The 18,711-nt window shown below is 49.0% G+C and overlaps 1 protein-coding gene and 1 pseudogene across 1 annotated transcript; one reads left to right on the top strand and one right to left on the bottom strand.

Moving 5' to 3' along the window:
• The first annotated feature begins 1,472 nt into the window (after positions 1–1,472).
• Positions 1,473–3,128, top strand: LOC139001328 (zinc finger protein 771 pseudogene; annotated as a pseudogene).
• Positions 3,129–6,951: 3,823 nt separating this feature from the next.
• LOC139001327 (dCTP pyrophosphatase 1-like) lies at positions 6,952–10,209 on the bottom strand. The gene is made up of 3 exons (XM_070403007.1): positions 10,071–10,209; positions 9,283–9,393; positions 6,952–7,443 (listed from the first exon to the last, which is right to left on the bottom strand). The coding sequence occupies exons 1-3, from the start codon at positions 10,169–10,171 to the stop codon at positions 7,143–7,145; spliced, it is 513 nt and encodes a 170-aa protein (XP_070259108.1). The 5' UTR covers positions 10,172–10,209; the 3' UTR covers positions 6,952–7,142.
• Between the last annotated feature and the right edge of the window lie 8,502 nt (positions 10,210–18,711).

Raw genomic sequence — 18,711 nt, 5'->3', positions numbered from 1 at the left:
CTATCCACTGAGACAAACCAGCTAGGGTGAAATCTCTGTCATTTATATCACATATTTCCATGTGTTCCAGCCTGCTTTCTGGGGATTTTTCATTTTCTTTCTGGTCATCGTCATTACTGTGGTTCTTCATGGTATTTGCTGTCTTCCTTTGCTTATGCATTTATCTCTGAAGAGGTCTTTCTACTATTTTCCAGTAGATGGTGCTGAATCACAAGATTTTTACCTCTGAACTCCTAGTCTTGAACCTCCGTGGCTTCCCTAAGACCAGGGGTGGGCAAACTTTTTGACTCGAGGGCCACAATGGGTTCTTAAACTGGACCGGAGGGCCGGAACAAAAGCATGGATGGAGTGTTTGTGTGAACTAATATAAATTCAAAGTAAACATCATTACATAAAAGGGTACGGTCTTTTTTTTTTTTTTAGTTTTGTTCATTTCAAACAGGCCGTAGTTTGCCCACAGCTGCCTCAGACTGTATAACTGTGCTGCTTGGGGTAGAGTTTGTGTCTCACTTCCGTGGGTCCCGCCCCAGCACCCCTCCTGGGGATCAGTCACAGAGGGAAACGTATTCTACTGCAGTAGCTTTTGGTTTACAGATAATACGCTCCTGAACTTGACTTCAAGGGCAACAGGAGGCAAGTTTTGGGAGTCCAAGCAGTGGCAGTGCTCTGTGGTACATTTCTTTGTCTGAAACACCACTGCCTGTCTCTGAGCCACATGCACACGGCAGAATCCTGTGCTCTGTCAGGCATCTGCTGACGCAGACACTGTTCACTCTCTCACTGCTTGCCACTTGCTATGAGCTGCCGGCTACAGGGCTGCACCTGGGGGCCACCTGCACTTTCCGCTCTTGTCTCCCGGTTTATTCCTGGTTGCCCACCTTTAGATGTTTCAGTGCCCAGGTCTCTCAGGCATGCGTCTGTGTTGAGCAGGGATTTCTTTGTTGAATTATACATGGTTAACTTTTTGAAATTTCAGGAGGAGAGGAAAAGACACAGCCTTATGCCATCATTCCTCTGACACCACCTTCCATGTCTTTCCTATTACAAGGCTCTAAGCTAAGAGATCCCCTCCAGGGCACCCCATCCATTACTCTCCCTTCCATGCATTCGGCCCTATGTACTTTTTCTTGCCATTCCTGGGTCTTCACTGGCAAAACCCCCGCTTCAGGGTCTTGCTGTGCCATCTGTAGCCTGCTTTCTCACTTCCTTTACTTTTTGCTCTTGTTACATCAGTTTTTTAACCTTATTTAAATCTGAAACATTCACCCAATACCAGCACTTGTCCATTTTTCCCATAAGCAGGAATTTAAAAAATATAATACTGAATCCCCAGTGCCTAGAACACAGTCTGGCACCTTGTACGCCCTAAATAAATACTTGTTGAATTATTAAAGAACAGGTAGAATGACACTGGGCATGTGCTATGTACATTAATACAGTATCTAATTTAATGTGCGCAGCAGTGCTAGGAGGGAGGCTTTCCTGTTTTCCATAGCGGAACTGAGATTACAGTTTGCAGAGACCCAGGTCTCTTGCTCACGGGACTGTGGGTCAGGACTGACTTGTCCCCTTTCTCCCCGCAGGTCCCCAGGGAGGCGGCAGCGCCTTCTGCAGACCCGGCGCGTACACACGTGTGCCCGGACTGTGGCCGTGCTTTTGCACGCCGGTCCACTCTAGCCAAGCATTCACGCACGCACACGGGTGAACGGCCCTTCGAATGCCCCGAGTGTGGCCGGGGCTTCTCGCAGAAGTCGGCGCTGACCAAACACGGCCGCACGCACACGGGCGAGCGGCCCTACGAGTGCCCCGAGTGCGGCCAGCGCTTTTCGGCCGCCTCGAACCTGCAGCAACACCGGCGGCGCCACACGGGCGAGAAGCCCTACGTGTGCACGCAGTGCGGGCGCCGCTTCGCTCAGAGCTCCAACTACGCGCAGCACCTGCGCGTGCACACGGGCGAGAAGCCTTACACTTGCCCCGACTGCGGGCGCGCCTTCGGCGGCAGTTCGTGCCTTGTGCGCCACCGACGCACGCACACCGGGGAGCGGCCATATGTTTGCGCCGACTGCGGCACGCGCTTCGCGCAGAGCTCGGCGCTGGCCAAGCACCGGCGCGTGCACACAGGCGAGAAGCCACACCTCTGTACCGTGTGTGGCCGCTGTTTCCGCCACCGGTCCAACCTGGCAGATCATACCCGCACGCACACGGGCGAGCGGCCCTACCCCTGCACCGAGTGCGGTCAGCGCTTCCGCCTCAGCTCCAACTTCGTCCGCCATCGTCGTTCGCATATGATGCGCCGTCTCTATATCTGCGCTGTGTGCGGCCGAGACTTCAAGCTGCCCCCTGGCACTAAGGCCACCACTGTCACTGAGCGCTGCCCAGAGTGTGAGAGTAGATGAGCCCCCTTGTCGCTGCGGCTGCTAGTGTCTGGCTGAGGAGGCGCATGCCAGGGCCCCCACCCCCAGGGGCTGGACTAACTGGACAAGGACTCCGGGACCCTGGTCTGGGAAAGGGTGGGAAGGCAGAACTGGCTGCCCGGGACCTGGGAGACATAGTTAATCCTCTACTGCTGTGATGGCGAACCTATGACACGCGTGTCAGAGGTGACACGCAAACTCATTTTTTTGGTTGATTTTTCTTTGTTAAATGGCATTTAAATATATAAAATAAATACCAAAAATACAGTGGGGCCTTGACTTACGAGTGTCCCAACTAACGAGTTTTTTTGAGATACGAGCCGTCTCTCGGCCGAATTTTTGCTTTGAATTGCAAGCTCAAAAAAATTTGGGTTACGAGCCAGCTTCAGATACCCCACCGCTAGTTGGCGCAGCGAACATCACAGTGATTTGACATATGAGTAATTTGAGTTATAAGCTCCATCACGGAACAAATTAAACTTGTAAGTCAAGGCCCCACTGTATAAGTCTTTGTTTTGCTATGGTTGCAAAGATCAAAAAATTTATATATGTGACACAGCACTAGAGTTAAGTTAGGGTTTTTCAAAATGCTGACGCCGAGCTCAAAAGGTTTGCCATCACTGCTCTACTGGGATTTTTGGAAACCGTGGCCTCTTCCCCCTCACTACAAATCCTCAACCCGTGTTAGTGAATAAAGTATTATATCTTCACGCACATGTGCCTGTGAATGAATAGATGGGGAAAGGAGCAAAGTTGGGGTATTCCCTGGGCTTAGGTGACTTAAGTGAATCATCACAGAACCAAGTGGGGCTATTAGCCCAAAAGGGTTCCTGGAACTGGGTTTGTGTGTGTGAAGTCATCCCACATTTGGCCCTTGGTTATGTCTTTATAACCTCTGATCTGGAAGGGTCTGTAAATATAGCACACTAGAGGCCCAGTGCACAAAATTCATGCACTGGGGGGTGGGGGGAGTTCCCTCAGCCCGGCCTGCCCCTTATCACACTCTGGGAGCCCTCAGGGGATGTCCTACTGATGGCTCAAGCTGCAGTCGGGCCTCCCTCTACAGGAGGCGACCAGCCGATCAGGGGAAGGCACCACCCCCATCACCCCCTCGCTGCTGCTGTTGCCTCAGGCCTCCTTCTGTGGGAGGCAACCCTGTGATCAGGGGAAGGCGACGCCCCCATCACACCTCTGCTGCTGCCACTGCCTGCCATGAGGCTTGCCTGAGCCTCAGGCCCTCGCAACAGCAGTGGCTGTCGGCGGCTTGCCGGAGCCCTGGGCTGGCCCTGGGCAAGCAGCAGCAGCCATTGGTCCCGTACGCTGCAATGCCCCGCCCACCCATGCCTGCTGCATATGTAGCCCGCTGATGGGTCGTTACTGTGACAGCATCCCAACCAATTTGCATATTACCCTATTATTAGACTAGAGGCCTGGTGCACAAAATTCGTGCATGGGGGGTCCCCTCAGCCCAGCCTGCACCCTCTCCAATCTGGGACATTCATTTCACAATCCGGGACCACTGGCTCCTAACTGCTCACCTGCCTGCCTGCCTGATCACCCTAAATTGCGCCCCCTGCTGGCCTGGTCACCCCCAACTGCCCCCCACCAGCCTGGTCACCCCCAACTGCCCCCCTAGCCATCCTGGTCACCCCTTACTGCCCCCCATGCTGGCCTGGTCACCCCCAACTGCCCCTGTAGCCGTCCTGGTCACCCCTTACTCTGCCCCCCATGCCGTCCTGGTCACCCCCAACTGCCCCCCCTGCGGGCCTGGTCGCCCCATGCAGCCTGCTGTTTGGTCGTTTGGTCTCCCCTCACTAACCCCCCTGCCAGCCTGTTCACCCCATGCACCGTGCTGCTTGGTCGTTTGGTTGCCCCTCACTGACCCCCTCTGCTGGCCTGGTCGCCCCACATAGCCTGCTGCTCAGTCCTTTGGTCGTCCCTCACTAACCCCGCTGCCAGCCTGGTTGCCCCATACAGCCTATTCTGTCGTCCATTCGGTTGCAATGGTTGCTTAGGCTTTTATATATATAGATTGATTCGTGCTTAAACAGGCACCAAATTCCGCAGAGCTTTGGTGAGCAGCCATGAACATCATGGAGCGTAGTATAATGAAGAGACAATACTTTTTAAAAATATATTTTTACTGATTTCAGAGAGGAAAAGGAGAGAAATATAGAAACATCAATGATAAGAGAATTGTTGATCGGCTGTTTCCTGCATACCCATATTGGGGATCGAGCCTGGAACCCGGGCATGTGCCCTGACTGGGAATCAAGCCCATGACCTGGTTCATTGTTTGCCACTCAAGCACTGAGCCAGGCCTGCTAAACAGTACTTTATGGCACTATGTTTAAGACTTAAGTGCTTTATTATTGTCAGCTCATTTTCATCCTCAGCATCCACGTTTGGTAATCGTATCTCCATTTCTGCAGATAAGTAAGTACTGACAGTGAGGGAATGGCAGAACTGGGACACGTATACAGGCATTTGCAGTCCATTGTCATTTGCTATGATGGGGGGAGTTGTTGGTTAGGTTTTTAACGCAATCTTGGGAGTTTAGAGAGGTTGTCCTTGGAGGTATGTTTAAGCTGGCCTTGAAGGCTAAGAGAGAGTTTGGGAACTAGGGAGAGTCCCTGAAAGTGCCTGCCAGACTTGTTGGAGCTTGAAGATAGGGACAAAGAGCAACGAGGTTGGCAGGAGATAGACCACTAGGGATTTTAGAAGCCAGGTGACAGTATCCAAGGCAGCAAAGAAGCCTTGAGTGATAAGGGAAGGGGTGGAGTGGGCATATTAAGGAGCTAGAATTCTGGGGATAAGGGAGGTGGGGCTGACTTCACTTCTTAGCGTGGATGACCACAGGTAGAGTCACAGATGGTACAGGATGAGAACAGTTGAAGTGGCAGCAATTGTTACCCCCAATCTGGACATGTGGAATGTGAGGTCAATGTGGAGGGGTCAGAGAGGTGATTGAAAAGAACACCTTGGGATATCGGGTCTGAAGTGCATGACCCCTCGCCCAGAAAAGGGTACCCAAGAAGTACCTGGGAAAGAACAGCCAGAGATAGACAAACTCAGAAATGCCTCGTTTGGGAAATCTAGAGAAGTGTTTCAGAGGAAGTGGTCAGATTTTGCTCTGGTGCCCACTGGTTGTAGGAGTTGGGGGAAGTGGTGAGCCATTTCAGTGGAGTGATAGTGGGTTAGGATATAAGTGGGAGGATGAAGCAGCAGATGGGTGGGTGTAATAACCCTTCTCAAGAGGCGTGGCTGTGAAAAGTATGAGGGCAGTAGCTGGGGAGTTTGTTGGTTTTGTCTACAGGGAGGAGACTCAATTTTTGTGCTTCAGTGAGGGGTAATGGAAAGGAAGAGAAGTTGATTATACAGAGAGGATATAATTGATCAAGGAGAGGTACTGAAATCAAACCAGAAAGGATAAGGCTTCTACTACTATTGGTAGGGAGCAGGGTGGGCTTAGGAACACAAAGCTGAAGCAGTTCCTATCTGGAGTTTTACCTGGGAAGTAAGAGGTCACTGGTAAGAGGGATAAGGTCACCAAGAGGAATGAGGCCAGTACAGGGGAACCCTCATTTTACTGATGTGGAAACAGGGTGACAAGGGCAGCAAAAGTAATTTGAAGGTCTTTTTTCCAGCATCACCCCAGGCCATGGGCATCTCAGAAAAGAAAGTGATGTGTCTGAGGTCACACAACCATTTTTAGGGACAGAAGTGGAATGAGAAATTGGCCTGGAGATGGCAGTGCAGGGGCAAGAGGCCCAACTCCAAGAGGAGTGGAAGCCCTGTTCTGCTCCACATCAGAGATCTGATCCCAGTTTGTGCTGGGGCCTGAGGCTCAGCCCTGGACCCAGGCCTAACTCAACTGTTGACATTTCCTGCTCTGGACATCTGAAAGTTTTGAGTTGAAAGTCAATACCTGGAAACTTACAAAGTCCTATGTGCCAGGCACTGTCCTAAGCACTCTACTGACAGTAATAACCCACCTAAGTTTGTTTTTACATTTTTATTGATTTCAAAGAGATAGAAACATCAATGAGAGAATCATTGATCAACTGCCTCCTGCATGCCCCCTACTGGGGAATCGAGCCACAACCCGGGCATCTGTCCTGGCTAGGAATTGAACTGTAACCTCCAGGTGCATAAGCCAACGCTCAACCCCTGAGCCACGCCAGCTGGGCTCACCTAAGTTTTAAAACCCTATCAGGTAGGCACTTTATTTTCATTTAGATGAGGAAATCAATGAATACCATCAGCTAAGTATGAAAGATGGCATTTGATCCCTGATGGCCTGGCTCAAAAACGTAGGCTCTTAAAGCTACGCACAGCCTCCTATCTGTCAGAGGCCCCGAAGGGGAAGGAGACTGGCTGGAATCTCACAGGCAACCTGCTGGAAGTCAGATCTCTGCTCTGCAGGTGGGAGCTACAATAGAGAAACACGGGAGTTGGGCTCAGAGGCAACCCTGGTGCCCTTCTTCGGCACCTGCTGAGACGGAGCCTCCCCAGCCACCGCAGGAAGAGTCTGGAGGCGGTGAAACAAAACTTTTATTGAGGGAGAAGAGTACCAAGAGGCTGTCTTCCAGAGGTTTTTGAACCTCAGACCTCAGGACGTGTCCCTAGGTCTGTGATCTGTTAGGAAAGGACTAGAATGAGGTTCCCTGGGCAGGCCACTGTCTTCCTCACATGCCATGCTGAGCTGCAGATCTTGATTCCATGTTTCTAGGTTGAGGCCTGACCTGTGGACTCACAGGCAAGGTCTGCAGTCCCCACAGTCTGGTCTTCAGAGGTGGCCCCGTGGGGCAGGTCTGTATACTTGCGAGAAGAGCCGCGGGACAGATGTGCTGGGTAGCGTCTCCGGTTGGTGTCCATCTTGGAGAGCACTGCTTGGGGAAGATCCACACGGCAGCGGGCTGCTAATGCTACCAGGTAGATGAGGACATCACTAAGCTCCTCTTGAAGGGCCGCCCGTTCCTTAGGGGGCCAGGCTTGGGGACCAGCCTTCCCGTCGGGCTTCCACTGACTGGGGATGGAACACACAGATAGGCACACGCACAGAGATGCTGGCTAGGACAATGGGTTCCGCCTCCCAGGACCCCCCAGTTCTTGCAGCAATGAATTCGCACATCCTAGGAACTTCCTTCAAGGACAGTTCAACCCATATGGGCCCTGGGTAGACTCAGGGTGAGGAAGAGCCTCCAACAGATGAGTCACCCAGACCTCTGTGTCCCTACTTGAGTCAAAGAGTTGGCAAGAGATCATTTCACTTGTCAAGACCCAATTCTTCTCTCCAGCCCTAGCCACTGCCACCCCAGACTAAATCTCAGACCTGGACCTACCGGGGAAGCTTGCTAACCCATCTTCTATTCTTGTTCAGCATCATTTTTTAAAAGCACATTTACACATTACATTTTGTCCCTCTCCTGAAACTCCCCTAGCTGTGCTTGGAATAAAATCCATGCCCTCCAGGTCCTGCATGAGCTGAATGACTCCCGCCTCTTCCCATGTCATAACCCACTACTCTCCCTAACTCCCCACCTAAAAGTCACCCTGGCCTTTTCTGACTTGCACACAGGTCAAAGTGTCCCAGGGCCTTTGCACTTACTGCTCCCATTGCCTTGAATGATCTTCTCCCTGCTCCCCCCACAGCTTTCCCAGGGCCGGCTCCTTCCTGTTGCCCAGGTCTCAGCTCAGGTGTTACCTCCTCAGAAAAGCCTTCTCCCTCTGTTTCCTCCTCTTTCACAACCTGGTGCTATTTTATTCATAGAACTTATCACAACTGCTGATGTTTTCAAATAAGCCTGGCTGGTATGGCTCAATGGTTGACATCACCCTATGAACCAGGAGGTCATGGTTGGATTCCCGGTCAGGGCACATGCCTGTGTTGCAGGTTCCATTTCCAGTGTGGGGTGAGCAGGAGGCAGCAGATCAATGATTTTCTCTCATCACTGATCTTTCTCTCTCTCCCTCTCTGAAATGAATAAAAATACATTAAAAAAAATAAGCTTGCTTATTTATTGTCAGTCTCCTTGCACTGTGAAGGTGGGAGCAATGTCTGTCTTGTGAAAGGCCCTATCTCTTGATTCTAGAAGAGCAAGCACACAGATGAGGCTCATAAATCTGTAATAAATGAATGTCTTGCCCACACACACGTCTATGCCCTAACTTCTCCACCCCCCTGTGACTTCACTGGCTTAGGCCTCATGACCTCTGGCCTAATCTGCACCAGCTTCCTCACTGGTCTCCCTGCCCCAATTCTTCCGGTGATCCATCCACCCTGCTGACACAGTGCTCGCTCTACCACTCCCGTCTGGTCAGGTCTTCTGTCCGAACTCCATCAATTCTAACCCCAATTTTATCATTCTGGCTTCATATCCCACCCCTCTCCTCCTCAGCCCTATCACTTACTCAGTAGATATCTACTGAATGTCTGTTGTGGGCCAGGCGCTTGGCACACACCAGAGAACAAAACAGATACAAAGTCCTTGCCCTTCCTTGAGAAGCTTTCACTGGAAGAGTCTCAGGTTTTCCTTGAATTTAACTTGCCCTTTCCCACTCACCACCTAGGCACATGTAGTCTCGCCTCTGCCTGGAGTGCCATGGGCAGGTTTTCTATAGAATATATTCCTTTCTCTCCCAGAGGCAGAGGTAAAGGAAGATTGCCCTGGCCCTTTCTTAGACCAAGATCTGCCTTGCTGTCTTCTCTCCCAGGAGGCCGGGCACCCCTCAAGGGCAGGGACTGAGTCATCTGTATCCCCAGCACCAGGAACAGAGCCTGGCAGTGAGAAGGGGAACTTGAACCCATGGATATTTGATGATCAAATATCCACCCCCACCCCCACATAAAGATTCTTCTACTCACAAGAGCTCTGCCAGCTCCCCCACTTCCCCCACCAAGGCCAGGAGGAGGTTCCGAGGTTGGTGGAACTGGTCCCAGTCTCTTTCAGCAGCAAACTCAGCATGGAGGCGGCGGCTGGTGTAGGAGAAAGGGGTGGAAGCCCAGTCCCAGGGTTAGGGCGTGGGGGAGGAGATGCAGGGCCCCGGCAGCTGTCTCTGGTCTGTAATAGGGGCATGGGTTTCCGACAGGGTTCTGCAAGTAACTCCTTGAATGGCCTTTAGTCATGTCTTTTCTAGGGACTATAAAATGGACAAGCCCCTGCACAGACCCTAAACTCCATGGAAACCCATCAATACCCTCTTTACCATTCTGTCTCCTGTTGCTGCTGCTGCGGCGTCCTCCACCTGGCACATCCGTCTCTCTGCAGATCTAAACCCTACGATCTTACAGAGACCTTGTAGGTCCGCGGGAATTCCCCTGAGGAGCCTTTCCTGGTTTCCTCCAGCAAGAAACAATGCCTCCCCTTCTCCCTGCATTTGTCTATGTTCTACCTCCCACTCCTGGAGGGCAGAGCATCGGACCTCAGGGCGGGCCTTAACACCGCTCGCCAGGCGTCACCATCCCCCTGCCTCAGGTGTGCGCTGCTAAGCCCATTTGGAATATGAGGTTAGCAGGCTCGCCCGAGGTCAGACTGCAGAGCTGGGACGCGAGCACAGCGGCTAGACTTCTTCCCGCCCACGTGGAGGGGCCCTCCCCAATAAAAGGGCGAGAGGGGGTGATTTCCCAGCCCAGGTTGGGGAAAGACGGCTTACATGTCCTCAAGCGTGGGCTCCGGGCTGAAGCTGAAGGGGCGGGCAGCTTCGGTGCCCTCGCCCCCCGCGTCCCCAGGCTTCTCCCGACCCACAGTGGACATGTTGCCCACCGAGCTGCTGCCCAGATTGCCCAGGAAAACCCGCGCTCAGCTCGGAGCCCGCCTCCAGAGGCTCTGACCAATCACAGGCGTTATCGATTGCTTCCGGGGGCGGAGCCTCAGGAAAGTCCAGTTACTTGCGTGGAGCTTGTTATAGCCCGCCCCTTACCCGGACTGGACCAATAGGAGCAAGCTTCAGGCGTGCGCTCAGAGGCCTCTGCCCCGGAATACTTCCGTGTTGGCCAAGCATCTTAAAGGTGTGGATACCAGATTCCACCAGGTTAGGAGACAAAGGGCAGAGGGCGGGGAGTGCGCAGGCGCGTCACTAACCTATGGCGCCAGATGGCGCCAAAGCGAAATGACGGGGTGCGACCCGGAAGGACGCTCAGCCGAGAACCCCAGAAATGAAGAGTTTAAGCCAGAAGGGGGAATTTATTATTAGGGTACAAGAATATCTCCAGAATACAGCTGGGCTCTAGGAATAAACTGGAGCCAGGTAGCTGTTTTAAGCATTTTACATATTTAATTCTTACAGCAACTCATTTAATCCTCACAACAACCTATGAGGTAGGTAATATCATTGTCCTCCTTCTCCTCGTCATCATCCTCATTTTACAGATAAGGAAACAGACATTGAGTTTAACTCAGCAGTTAGTAAAGTGGTAGCCAGGTTTCAACTCCAGGCAGTTTGGCCTCAGAGCCCGTTTGGCCTACTATTGCATCAAATGGTGATAAGTACCATGAAAACAATTTTTTAAAAAAATTTTGTTTTATTGCTTAAAGTATTACAAAGAATATTACATATGTCTCCTCCCCCACCCTTGACCTTCCCCTGGCCTCCCCTACCCCCCAGTGTCTTGTATCCATTGGTTATGCTTATATGCATGCAGACAAGTCCTTCTGTTGATCTCTTACCCCCACTCCCACCCCCACCCCTCCCGGCCTTCCTGCTGTAGTTTGACAGTCTGTTCGATGCTGCTCTGCCTCTGTATCTATTTTTGTTCATCAGTTTATAATGGTCTTTATTATCCATGAATGAGTGAGATCATGTGGTATTTTTCCTTCATTGACTGGCTTGTTTCACTTAGCATAATGCTCTCCAGCTCCATCCATGCTGTTGCAAATGGTATGAGTTCCTCCGTTTTTACAGCAGCATAGTATTCCATCGTGTAGATGTACCACAGTTTTCTAATCCATTCATCTACTGATGGGCACTTAGGCTGTTTCCAGATCTTAGCTATGGTGAATTGTGCTGCTATGAACATAGGGGTACATATATCCTTTCTGATTGGTGTTTCTGGTTTCTTGGGATATATTCCTAGAAGTGGGATCACAGGGTCAAATGGGAGTTCCATTTTTAGTGTTTTGAGGAAACTCCATACTGTCTTCCATAGTGGCTGCACCAGTCTGCATTCCCACCAGCAGTGCACAAGTGTTCCTTTTTCTCCGCATCCTCTCCAGCACTTGTTGTTTGTGGATTTGTTGATGATAACCATTCTGACAGGTGTGAGATGGTACCTCATTGTTGTTTTGATTTGCATCTCTAGGATGATTAGTGACTTTGAGCATGTTTTCATATGTCGCTTGGCTTTCTGAATGTCCTCTTTTGAAAGGTGTCTTATTTAGGTCCTTTTGAAAACAAATTTTAAATGTATTTAAAAATGAAAAGTGGGGGCAACTTTAGATTGCATGGTCCAGGGAAGATATGGTAAGGACTGTTGTTAACCTACTCAGCTGCACTCCTCATGCCTCTATCCTTGCAGAACAGTGATTTTATTCTGGGATCCATCCTTCTCTACTTGATTATGTGGCCCCATTGTCCTGCCATTGATCAGTTTATGGGTGAGCATGTAGCCTAGCTTTGTACAATGAGGAGACAGAGGAAGTGTGGTAGATACTTATGGGAAAGGTTCTTTATTCTTTTTTTTTTTTTAAGACATAGTTATTTTTTTAAAAATATATTTTTATTGGTTTCAGAGTGGAAGTGAGAGGGAGAGAGAGGTAGAAACATCAGTGATGAGAGGGAATCATTGATCAGCTGCCTCCTGCATGCCCCACACTGGGATCAAGCCCGCAACCTGGGCATGTGCCCTTGACCAGAATCGAACCTGGGACCTTTCAGGCCGCAGGCCTACACTCTATCCACTGAGCCAAACTGGCTAGGACAAGACGTAGTAGGTTTTTACCTTTGATATTAGTATGTGAAGGTTGGATAATGAGGAGAGGTAGCCCACCAGATGAGACTGGTAGATAGCAAGATGGAAAGGATCTGGATCCTTGATAATATCGCTGGGCCACTTATTTTTACAAATTACAGAAAAACCCTAATTTAGGATTTTGGATATATAAATTTAAAAAAATCTCTATTGGTCAGCCACTTTTAGTTTTTCTGTTACTTGTCTTTGAGAAAGTGACATTGAAGCTGAGTAAAAATTAAGGAGAAGAGAGTTCTGGGTAGAGGGAACACTAATGCTTAAAGCAGAACACTTAACGTGTTCTAAAGACAAAGGAATTCCAGTATGGTAGGAATGTAGTGAGCAAGGGAGAGAGTTGTTGGTTATGGTGTTAGAGGCCAGATCAGATCAATTACCCATGATTTTAAATTTATATAAATTACATTTATATAATACTTTGGGATTTTAGGTATTATGGAAGCCCTTTGGAGGGTTTTAGGCAGGAGAATCATATAATCATACTTTGTATTTATGAGTCCTCTGGCTGCTGTGTTAAGAATGAATTGGGAAAAAAAAAAAAGAATGAATTGGAGAAAGGCAAGGAAAGCAGCAGGAAGATGGGTTACGAATATTGTCTAGGCAAGAGATGATGGTGACGTGGACCAGGCTGATGGTGGGTGAAGATGGAGAGAAGTGGATAATATGGGACATATTTTTGAGGTAGATCTATTGGCTTTGTTGGTTTTGAACTAGCTGGAAAGCATAGAATCAAACATGGCTTTTAGGTTGTGAGTGTTGAACAATTTGGTGGATGGATGATTCTTACTGGGACAAAAAAGATGAGGTGCAAGATTTAACACATGTGGCTTCAGGAGTTTGAGTTATGACAAAGCAAGTTGAAGATATATGTCAATTAAGCAGGTGTATTATGAGCCTAAGCTTTAGAGGAGAAATTCAGATTTGGTAGTCTCAGACACTTAGAGAGTACTTAAAGAAAGAATCGGAGAGGCATAATAATACAAGAATCTTCGTAGGAAAGACCATGATTTGAGGTACTCCAACATTTAGCAGTTCAGCAGAGAAGAGGCAGGTGAGGTAGAAGAGAGATTGGCAGAGTGTGCTGTTATGGAGGCAAGAGCGGAGAATGTTCCAGATTGAGTGGACATCTGATTTGGATGCTGCTGAGCTACTGGGTGAATCGAGAGCACAGCATTTGCCCCTGGATTAGGCAACATGGAAGTTGGATATGGGAGATGGGAGATGAGAGAAAAGGGGGAGTCCCGGGTAACTTCTTAGGTTTCTAACTTGAGTAAATGGATGGGTAGTTTTGCCATTTGTTGAAAAGAGGACACAGAAACCTGGAAGTTGGGTGGGAGGGAAGATAATAAATTCAGTTTGGGAAACATGGAGTCTAAGATGGCTCTAGGACAGTGGTTCTCAACCTTCCTAATGCCACGACCCTTTAATACAGTTCCTCATGTTTTGGTGACCCCCATTTCATTGTTACAAATTGAACATAATTAAAGCATAGTGATTAACCACAAAAACAATATGTAATTATATATGTGTTTTTCAATGGTCTTAGGAGACCCCTTTGAAAGGGTTGTTCGACCCCCAAAGGGGTCACGACCCACAGGTTGAGAACCATTGCTCTAGGACATCCAGATAATGTCCTGCAGGCACATGGACACACAGGCCTGAAGTTCAGAGCATTGAGTTGCCTTATGAATCTGTGAACTGAAAGTTTCAGGAACCAACTACCTTCCCTAGCACCTTCCTTGGTGTTTGCTAAGCGTCTCCAAATAAGAACCCAAAACTCTTCTACTGGAAACTAAAACACACTTGGAGAGCAACTTTTTCAGGACTCTCTGCAGTTCCGATTTTTGAATAGCCAGGGACTAAGAGTTCTAGAGCTCACGGGTCAGATGGTCCTTGGAGATTGACAAGGAGGAAGAGGCTTTCTCTCTGGGACTGCCTCAGCCCTCTGCCCAGGAGATCCCTGGCTGAGCTGTCAGGCTCTTGTGAAGAACCTGTGGGGACATCCAAGTTCTTTGCTCCACAGCATCACCTGAAGACCAACCAAACCCAGCTCCAGCACAGCACGGAGTTGGGGGATAAGGGAGGCCCTCATGGGGGAGAGGGAACAGACCTGCACATGATTGGCCCTATCATCTGGACTCCTCATCCCATGCTCTTTCCACCCCCACCCCACATCCAGTCAGTTTTCACCATTCCCCTCAGACATATCTAGGCAAACCCACCTCCCTGCTTTTGTTAGGGTCACAGTGTGCTTGGTCTTGTGTTTTGGTCCACGTTTATGATGAGCCGTGTTTAAGCCTTTCCCTTCCCCAACCCCTCCCGAGACTGGTGCCCTAGTCTTTTCAAATAAAGGTGTTTTCCGAGCACAGGCTGATAAATGTTTAATGACAGGATGGACGGGCTGGGACAGGCACACATGAGCATGCACACACATGCCCTTCTGCTACTCATAAGAGTTTGGCCACCTTCCTTAGTAGAGCCAAGCTGTGCAACTGCTCCCAGTAAGGCTCTTTGGGAAACCCTGGAGTGGAAGAGGCAGAAGCAGCTGGAGAACAAGTAGTAGAGGCCCATAAGCTGGGTGGGTGTTATGGGGGTGGGAGAACCTGAGCCAGTCTGAGATCCCAGGGCTGTTCATGGTTTTATCCCCAACCTATCACAGTGCTATTCTTATTGGAGGTAGAGCCATAGGCCTTGTTGGTTTTGAACTTGGAGATGTGAGAAGGCATTTTGCTATAATTAAAAATGTTTGTTCTTCCTCTGGCAGGGTGGTTCAGTTCATTGGAGCGTCATCCCATGGACTGAAATGTTGCCAATCCCATTCCCTGTCAGGGCACCTGGTTTGAACCCTGGTGGGGTGGGTACAGGAGGTAACCGATCGATGTTTGTCTCATACATCAATATTTCTCTCTCTCTCTCTCTCTCTCTCTCTCTCTCTCTCTCTCTCTCTCTCTCACACACACACACACACACACACACACACACACACACCTTCCCCTCTCTCTAAAATCAGTAAGACATATCCTTGGGTAGGATTAAAACAAAAGTTTGTTCTTATTAAATGTTTCAGGGGGAGCCCTAGCCAGTTTGGCTCAGTGGATAGAGTGTAGGCCCGCGGACTGAAGGGTCCTGGATTCAGTTCCAGTCAAGGGCACATGCCTGGGGTTGCGGGCTCAATCCCCAATAGGGGGTATGCAGGAGGCAGCTGGTCAATGATTCTCTCTCATCATTGGTGTTTCTCTCTCTCTCTCTCTCTCTCTCTCTCTCTCTCTCTCTCTCCCTTCTTCTCTGAAATCAATAAAATATATTTAAGAAAACAAATGTTTTAGGGGGAGTCATGACAAGGGCTTTTAGGAATCTCTAACTTAGCCCATTCAGGATGAGTCGCCAGTACTCTTAGAAGCTCTTCCCCAACTTACATACCCAGCCTTGCCCCCTTACACACATGCTGAAGTCCAGCTAGATATTCCCACCCTCCCCCTTCCTGCCTTTGTTCACACAGCTCACTTCTCTGCATATCCAAATCCAAATTCCACCCATCCTGTAGAGCCCTGCTTCAAAGCCACCTCCTCTGGGAAGTCTTCCAGAACTTCCTCCAGAGGACAGAACTTTATTTTCTATAGCACTTCATGCACTCTAGCTCTCATGGCACTTACCACCTTTCACCTTAGTTGGGGGTGACTGGTGTCCCTTTTCTAGATGTCCTACACTGGGTCTCCTGGGGAACAGAAGCAGTGTCAGGCTTTCGTTTCCTCAGGGCCTGGTACTTGAGTAGATCAAATAAATACTAATTTATACAAGCACATCTCATGGGATCCCCTCCCTGACTTCCTGACACAGGTGGTGTGGCTGCACCTATTTTATGGATGAGAAAACTGGGACCCACGGCTTGTCTGACTTCACCCAGAAAGGCATAGCTGCAGCTCACCAGCACTCCTCAATGCTCCTCAGCGAGTGGAACAAGTCTCCCACCCCTGGGAAACCCTGGAGTGGAAGAGGCGGCAGCAGCTGGAGAACAAAGTAGTAGAAGTGAAGGAAGCCACTCACAGGTGCGTGGTGTGAGCGGAGGTCACCTAGTCACTGCCTTTCCTTCCGTCTTTCTGTCCCTTCTCTTCATCCTCCTCCAGCTTCAGCTTCCCTTTTCCTTTTCTTCCTCTTCCTTTTCCTCCATGGCTTCCCTACCCGGGCGTGTACCTGTGATTCTTTTCTAGCTTCCACCCAAGGCCCTGTCACCTCCACTACCTGCTACCTCCATTTTGATGCCCAGCCAGCCCCTCCCCAAGGAAAAGTTGGATGCCTCCCTTGCTCTCAACCCCTCATCCTTTCTAAGTTAACTAAGCGGGCCCAGGCCAAGGAGGCATCCAGTCATTTTCCTCCCCTTTCCACTGCCCACCTCAAGCTGGAAAATGAACCAGTTAGAGAGCTGTGTAAAGGGCTAACCAGGACCAAGGTCCTAATTTCTTCTCCGAAGCCTCCTCAAGGAGATTGGAGGTGTCAGCTTCCACTGCTTGGAAACAAGAGCAAGGGAAGTGTCACAATAGAGGGTGCTAGGGTCCCCAGTGTGTACTTCATTCATTCATTCATTCATTCATTGAATATATTCTGAACACTTACTATGGACCAGACACTGTTCTAGGTGCTGGGATACAGAACATCCCCTGCCATCTTGGAGCCCGCATGCTAGCAGAGACAGACAATTATAAAGTAAACTAATACATTCTCAAGATAAGTAGAAATTAGGATAAAAGGTATGAAGCCAATAAATAGGGAGAGTAGCTAGGTGTTGGCAAAGGTCAGAGATGGCTTTTATGAGGAGGTTTTATGTGAACTGAGCCAGGACTGAGAGTGAGCCAGCCAGGTAGAGAGCCTGAGGTGAGGTTTCAGATGGAGGGAACTGAAAGTGCAAAGGATCTTGATTTGTTGGAAGCACCATGGAAAGGCTAATGGCCTAGTGTGTAGTGAGAGAGGCTGGGAGAGTGCCATGGGATAAAGCTGGAGATATGTAGCAGGAATTTTATGGAAGGACCTTTGAGCAGGAGAAAACTGGATTTAATCAATCAATCCAGTTAGCTTAGTTATTTTTGTTAGGTAATATTAGCATTATTAGCTATGTAAAAATTTATTGCTGAGTACTATATGTGATCACATTTTATTGGTTATACAGGTTTTATTTTCGACTAGTTGATGGGCCTCATTCTTCTCTTCCATTTGCTAGTTTTCTCTATTGTTGTTAAGTACCATTGAGTGGGCTCCAGCTCCTGGCTTGAATGAGTGATGTCCACAGTGTCCTGCCCTCAACAGCCCTTCTCAGCTCCTGTCCACTCATGGGGCTTCTTTTACGGAGTCAATCCAGCTCGTCTTTGGTCTTCCTCTTATCCTGCTGCCTTCTATTTTCCCCAGCATTATTGTCTTTTCCAAAGAACCCTGCCTTCTCATGATGTGTCCGAAGTAGGACAGGTTCAATTTTGTCATTTTATCTTTAGCAATGTTTCAGGCTTAATTTTCTCTAGGACCCACTTGTGTGTGTTTTTTTAATATATATATTTATTACCGAAACCGGTTTGGCTCAGTGGATAGAGCATTGGCCTGTGACTGAAAGGTCCCAGGTTCGATTCTGGTCAAGGGCATGTACCTGGGTTGCGGGCACAACCCCAGTAGGAGGTGTGCAGGAGGCAGCTGATCGATGTTTCTCTCTCATCGATGTTTCTAACTCTATCTCTCTCCCTTCCTCTCTGTAAAAAACCAATAAAATATATTACATATATATATATATATATATATATATATATTATTACTAATTCTTTTTACATCTTCTATTAGCCTTCCAATACAACTTTTCACAACATTAAATGCATCAATACCGTATCTGTTCCACTTTCCTTTTTCTGGAAGCCTTCCAGGCTCCTGTCCAAGCATGGACTTGCTCTCCAGCATCTACCTTTTTTTTTTTTTTTAATATATTTTATTAATTTTTTTTACAGAGAGAAAGGGAGAGAGATAGAGAGTTAGAAACATCGATGAGAGAGAAACATCGATCAGCTGCCTCCTGCACACCTCCTACTGGGGATGTGCCCGCAACCCAGGTACATGCCCTTGACCGGAATCGAACCTGGGACCTTTCAGTCCGCAGGCCGACGCTCTATCCACTGAGCCAAACCGGTTTTGGCACCAGCATCTACCTTGATAGCCCCTTTCACCTCTCTCCCTGGCTGGGTTAGATTTCCTGAACCCCATGTTTTTTTCTTTCTTGGTTTGCTCCCTTCTTTTGCTGGTGCACATCTTCCAGTAGTTTCTTGAGAAAGAGTGCATGGGATGAAACCCCTTTGATACTTA

This window comes from Myotis yumanensis, unplaced genomic scaffold (assembly GCF_028538775.1).
Source record: "Myotis yumanensis isolate MYYU_CA2020_CCGP unplaced genomic scaffold, mMyoYum1.0.hap1 SCAF_408, whole genome shotgun sequence".
Classification (NCBI taxonomy): Eukaryota; Metazoa; Chordata; class Mammalia; order Chiroptera; family Vespertilionidae; genus Myotis; species Myotis yumanensis.
The sequence above is the reverse complement of the archived record's forward strand: the minus strand, read 5'-3'. Positions and strand labels throughout refer to the sequence as shown.

Excerpts from the sequence above, each read along its gene's own strand:
- LOC139001327 (XM_070403007.1), bottom strand. The coding sequence starts at position 10,171 with ATGTCCACTGTGGGTCGGGAGAAGCCTGGGGACGCGGGGGGCGAGGGC. Across the intron at positions 9,394-10,070 it reads GAGCCCACGCTTGAGGACAT|CCGCCGCCTCCATGCTGAGT; the intron begins GTAAGCCGTCTT and ends CTCCTACACCAG. Across the intron at positions 7,444-9,282 it reads GGGGAGCTGGCAGAGCTCTT|TCAGTGGAAGCCCGACGGGA; the intron begins GTGAGTAGAAGA and ends TTCCATCCCCAG.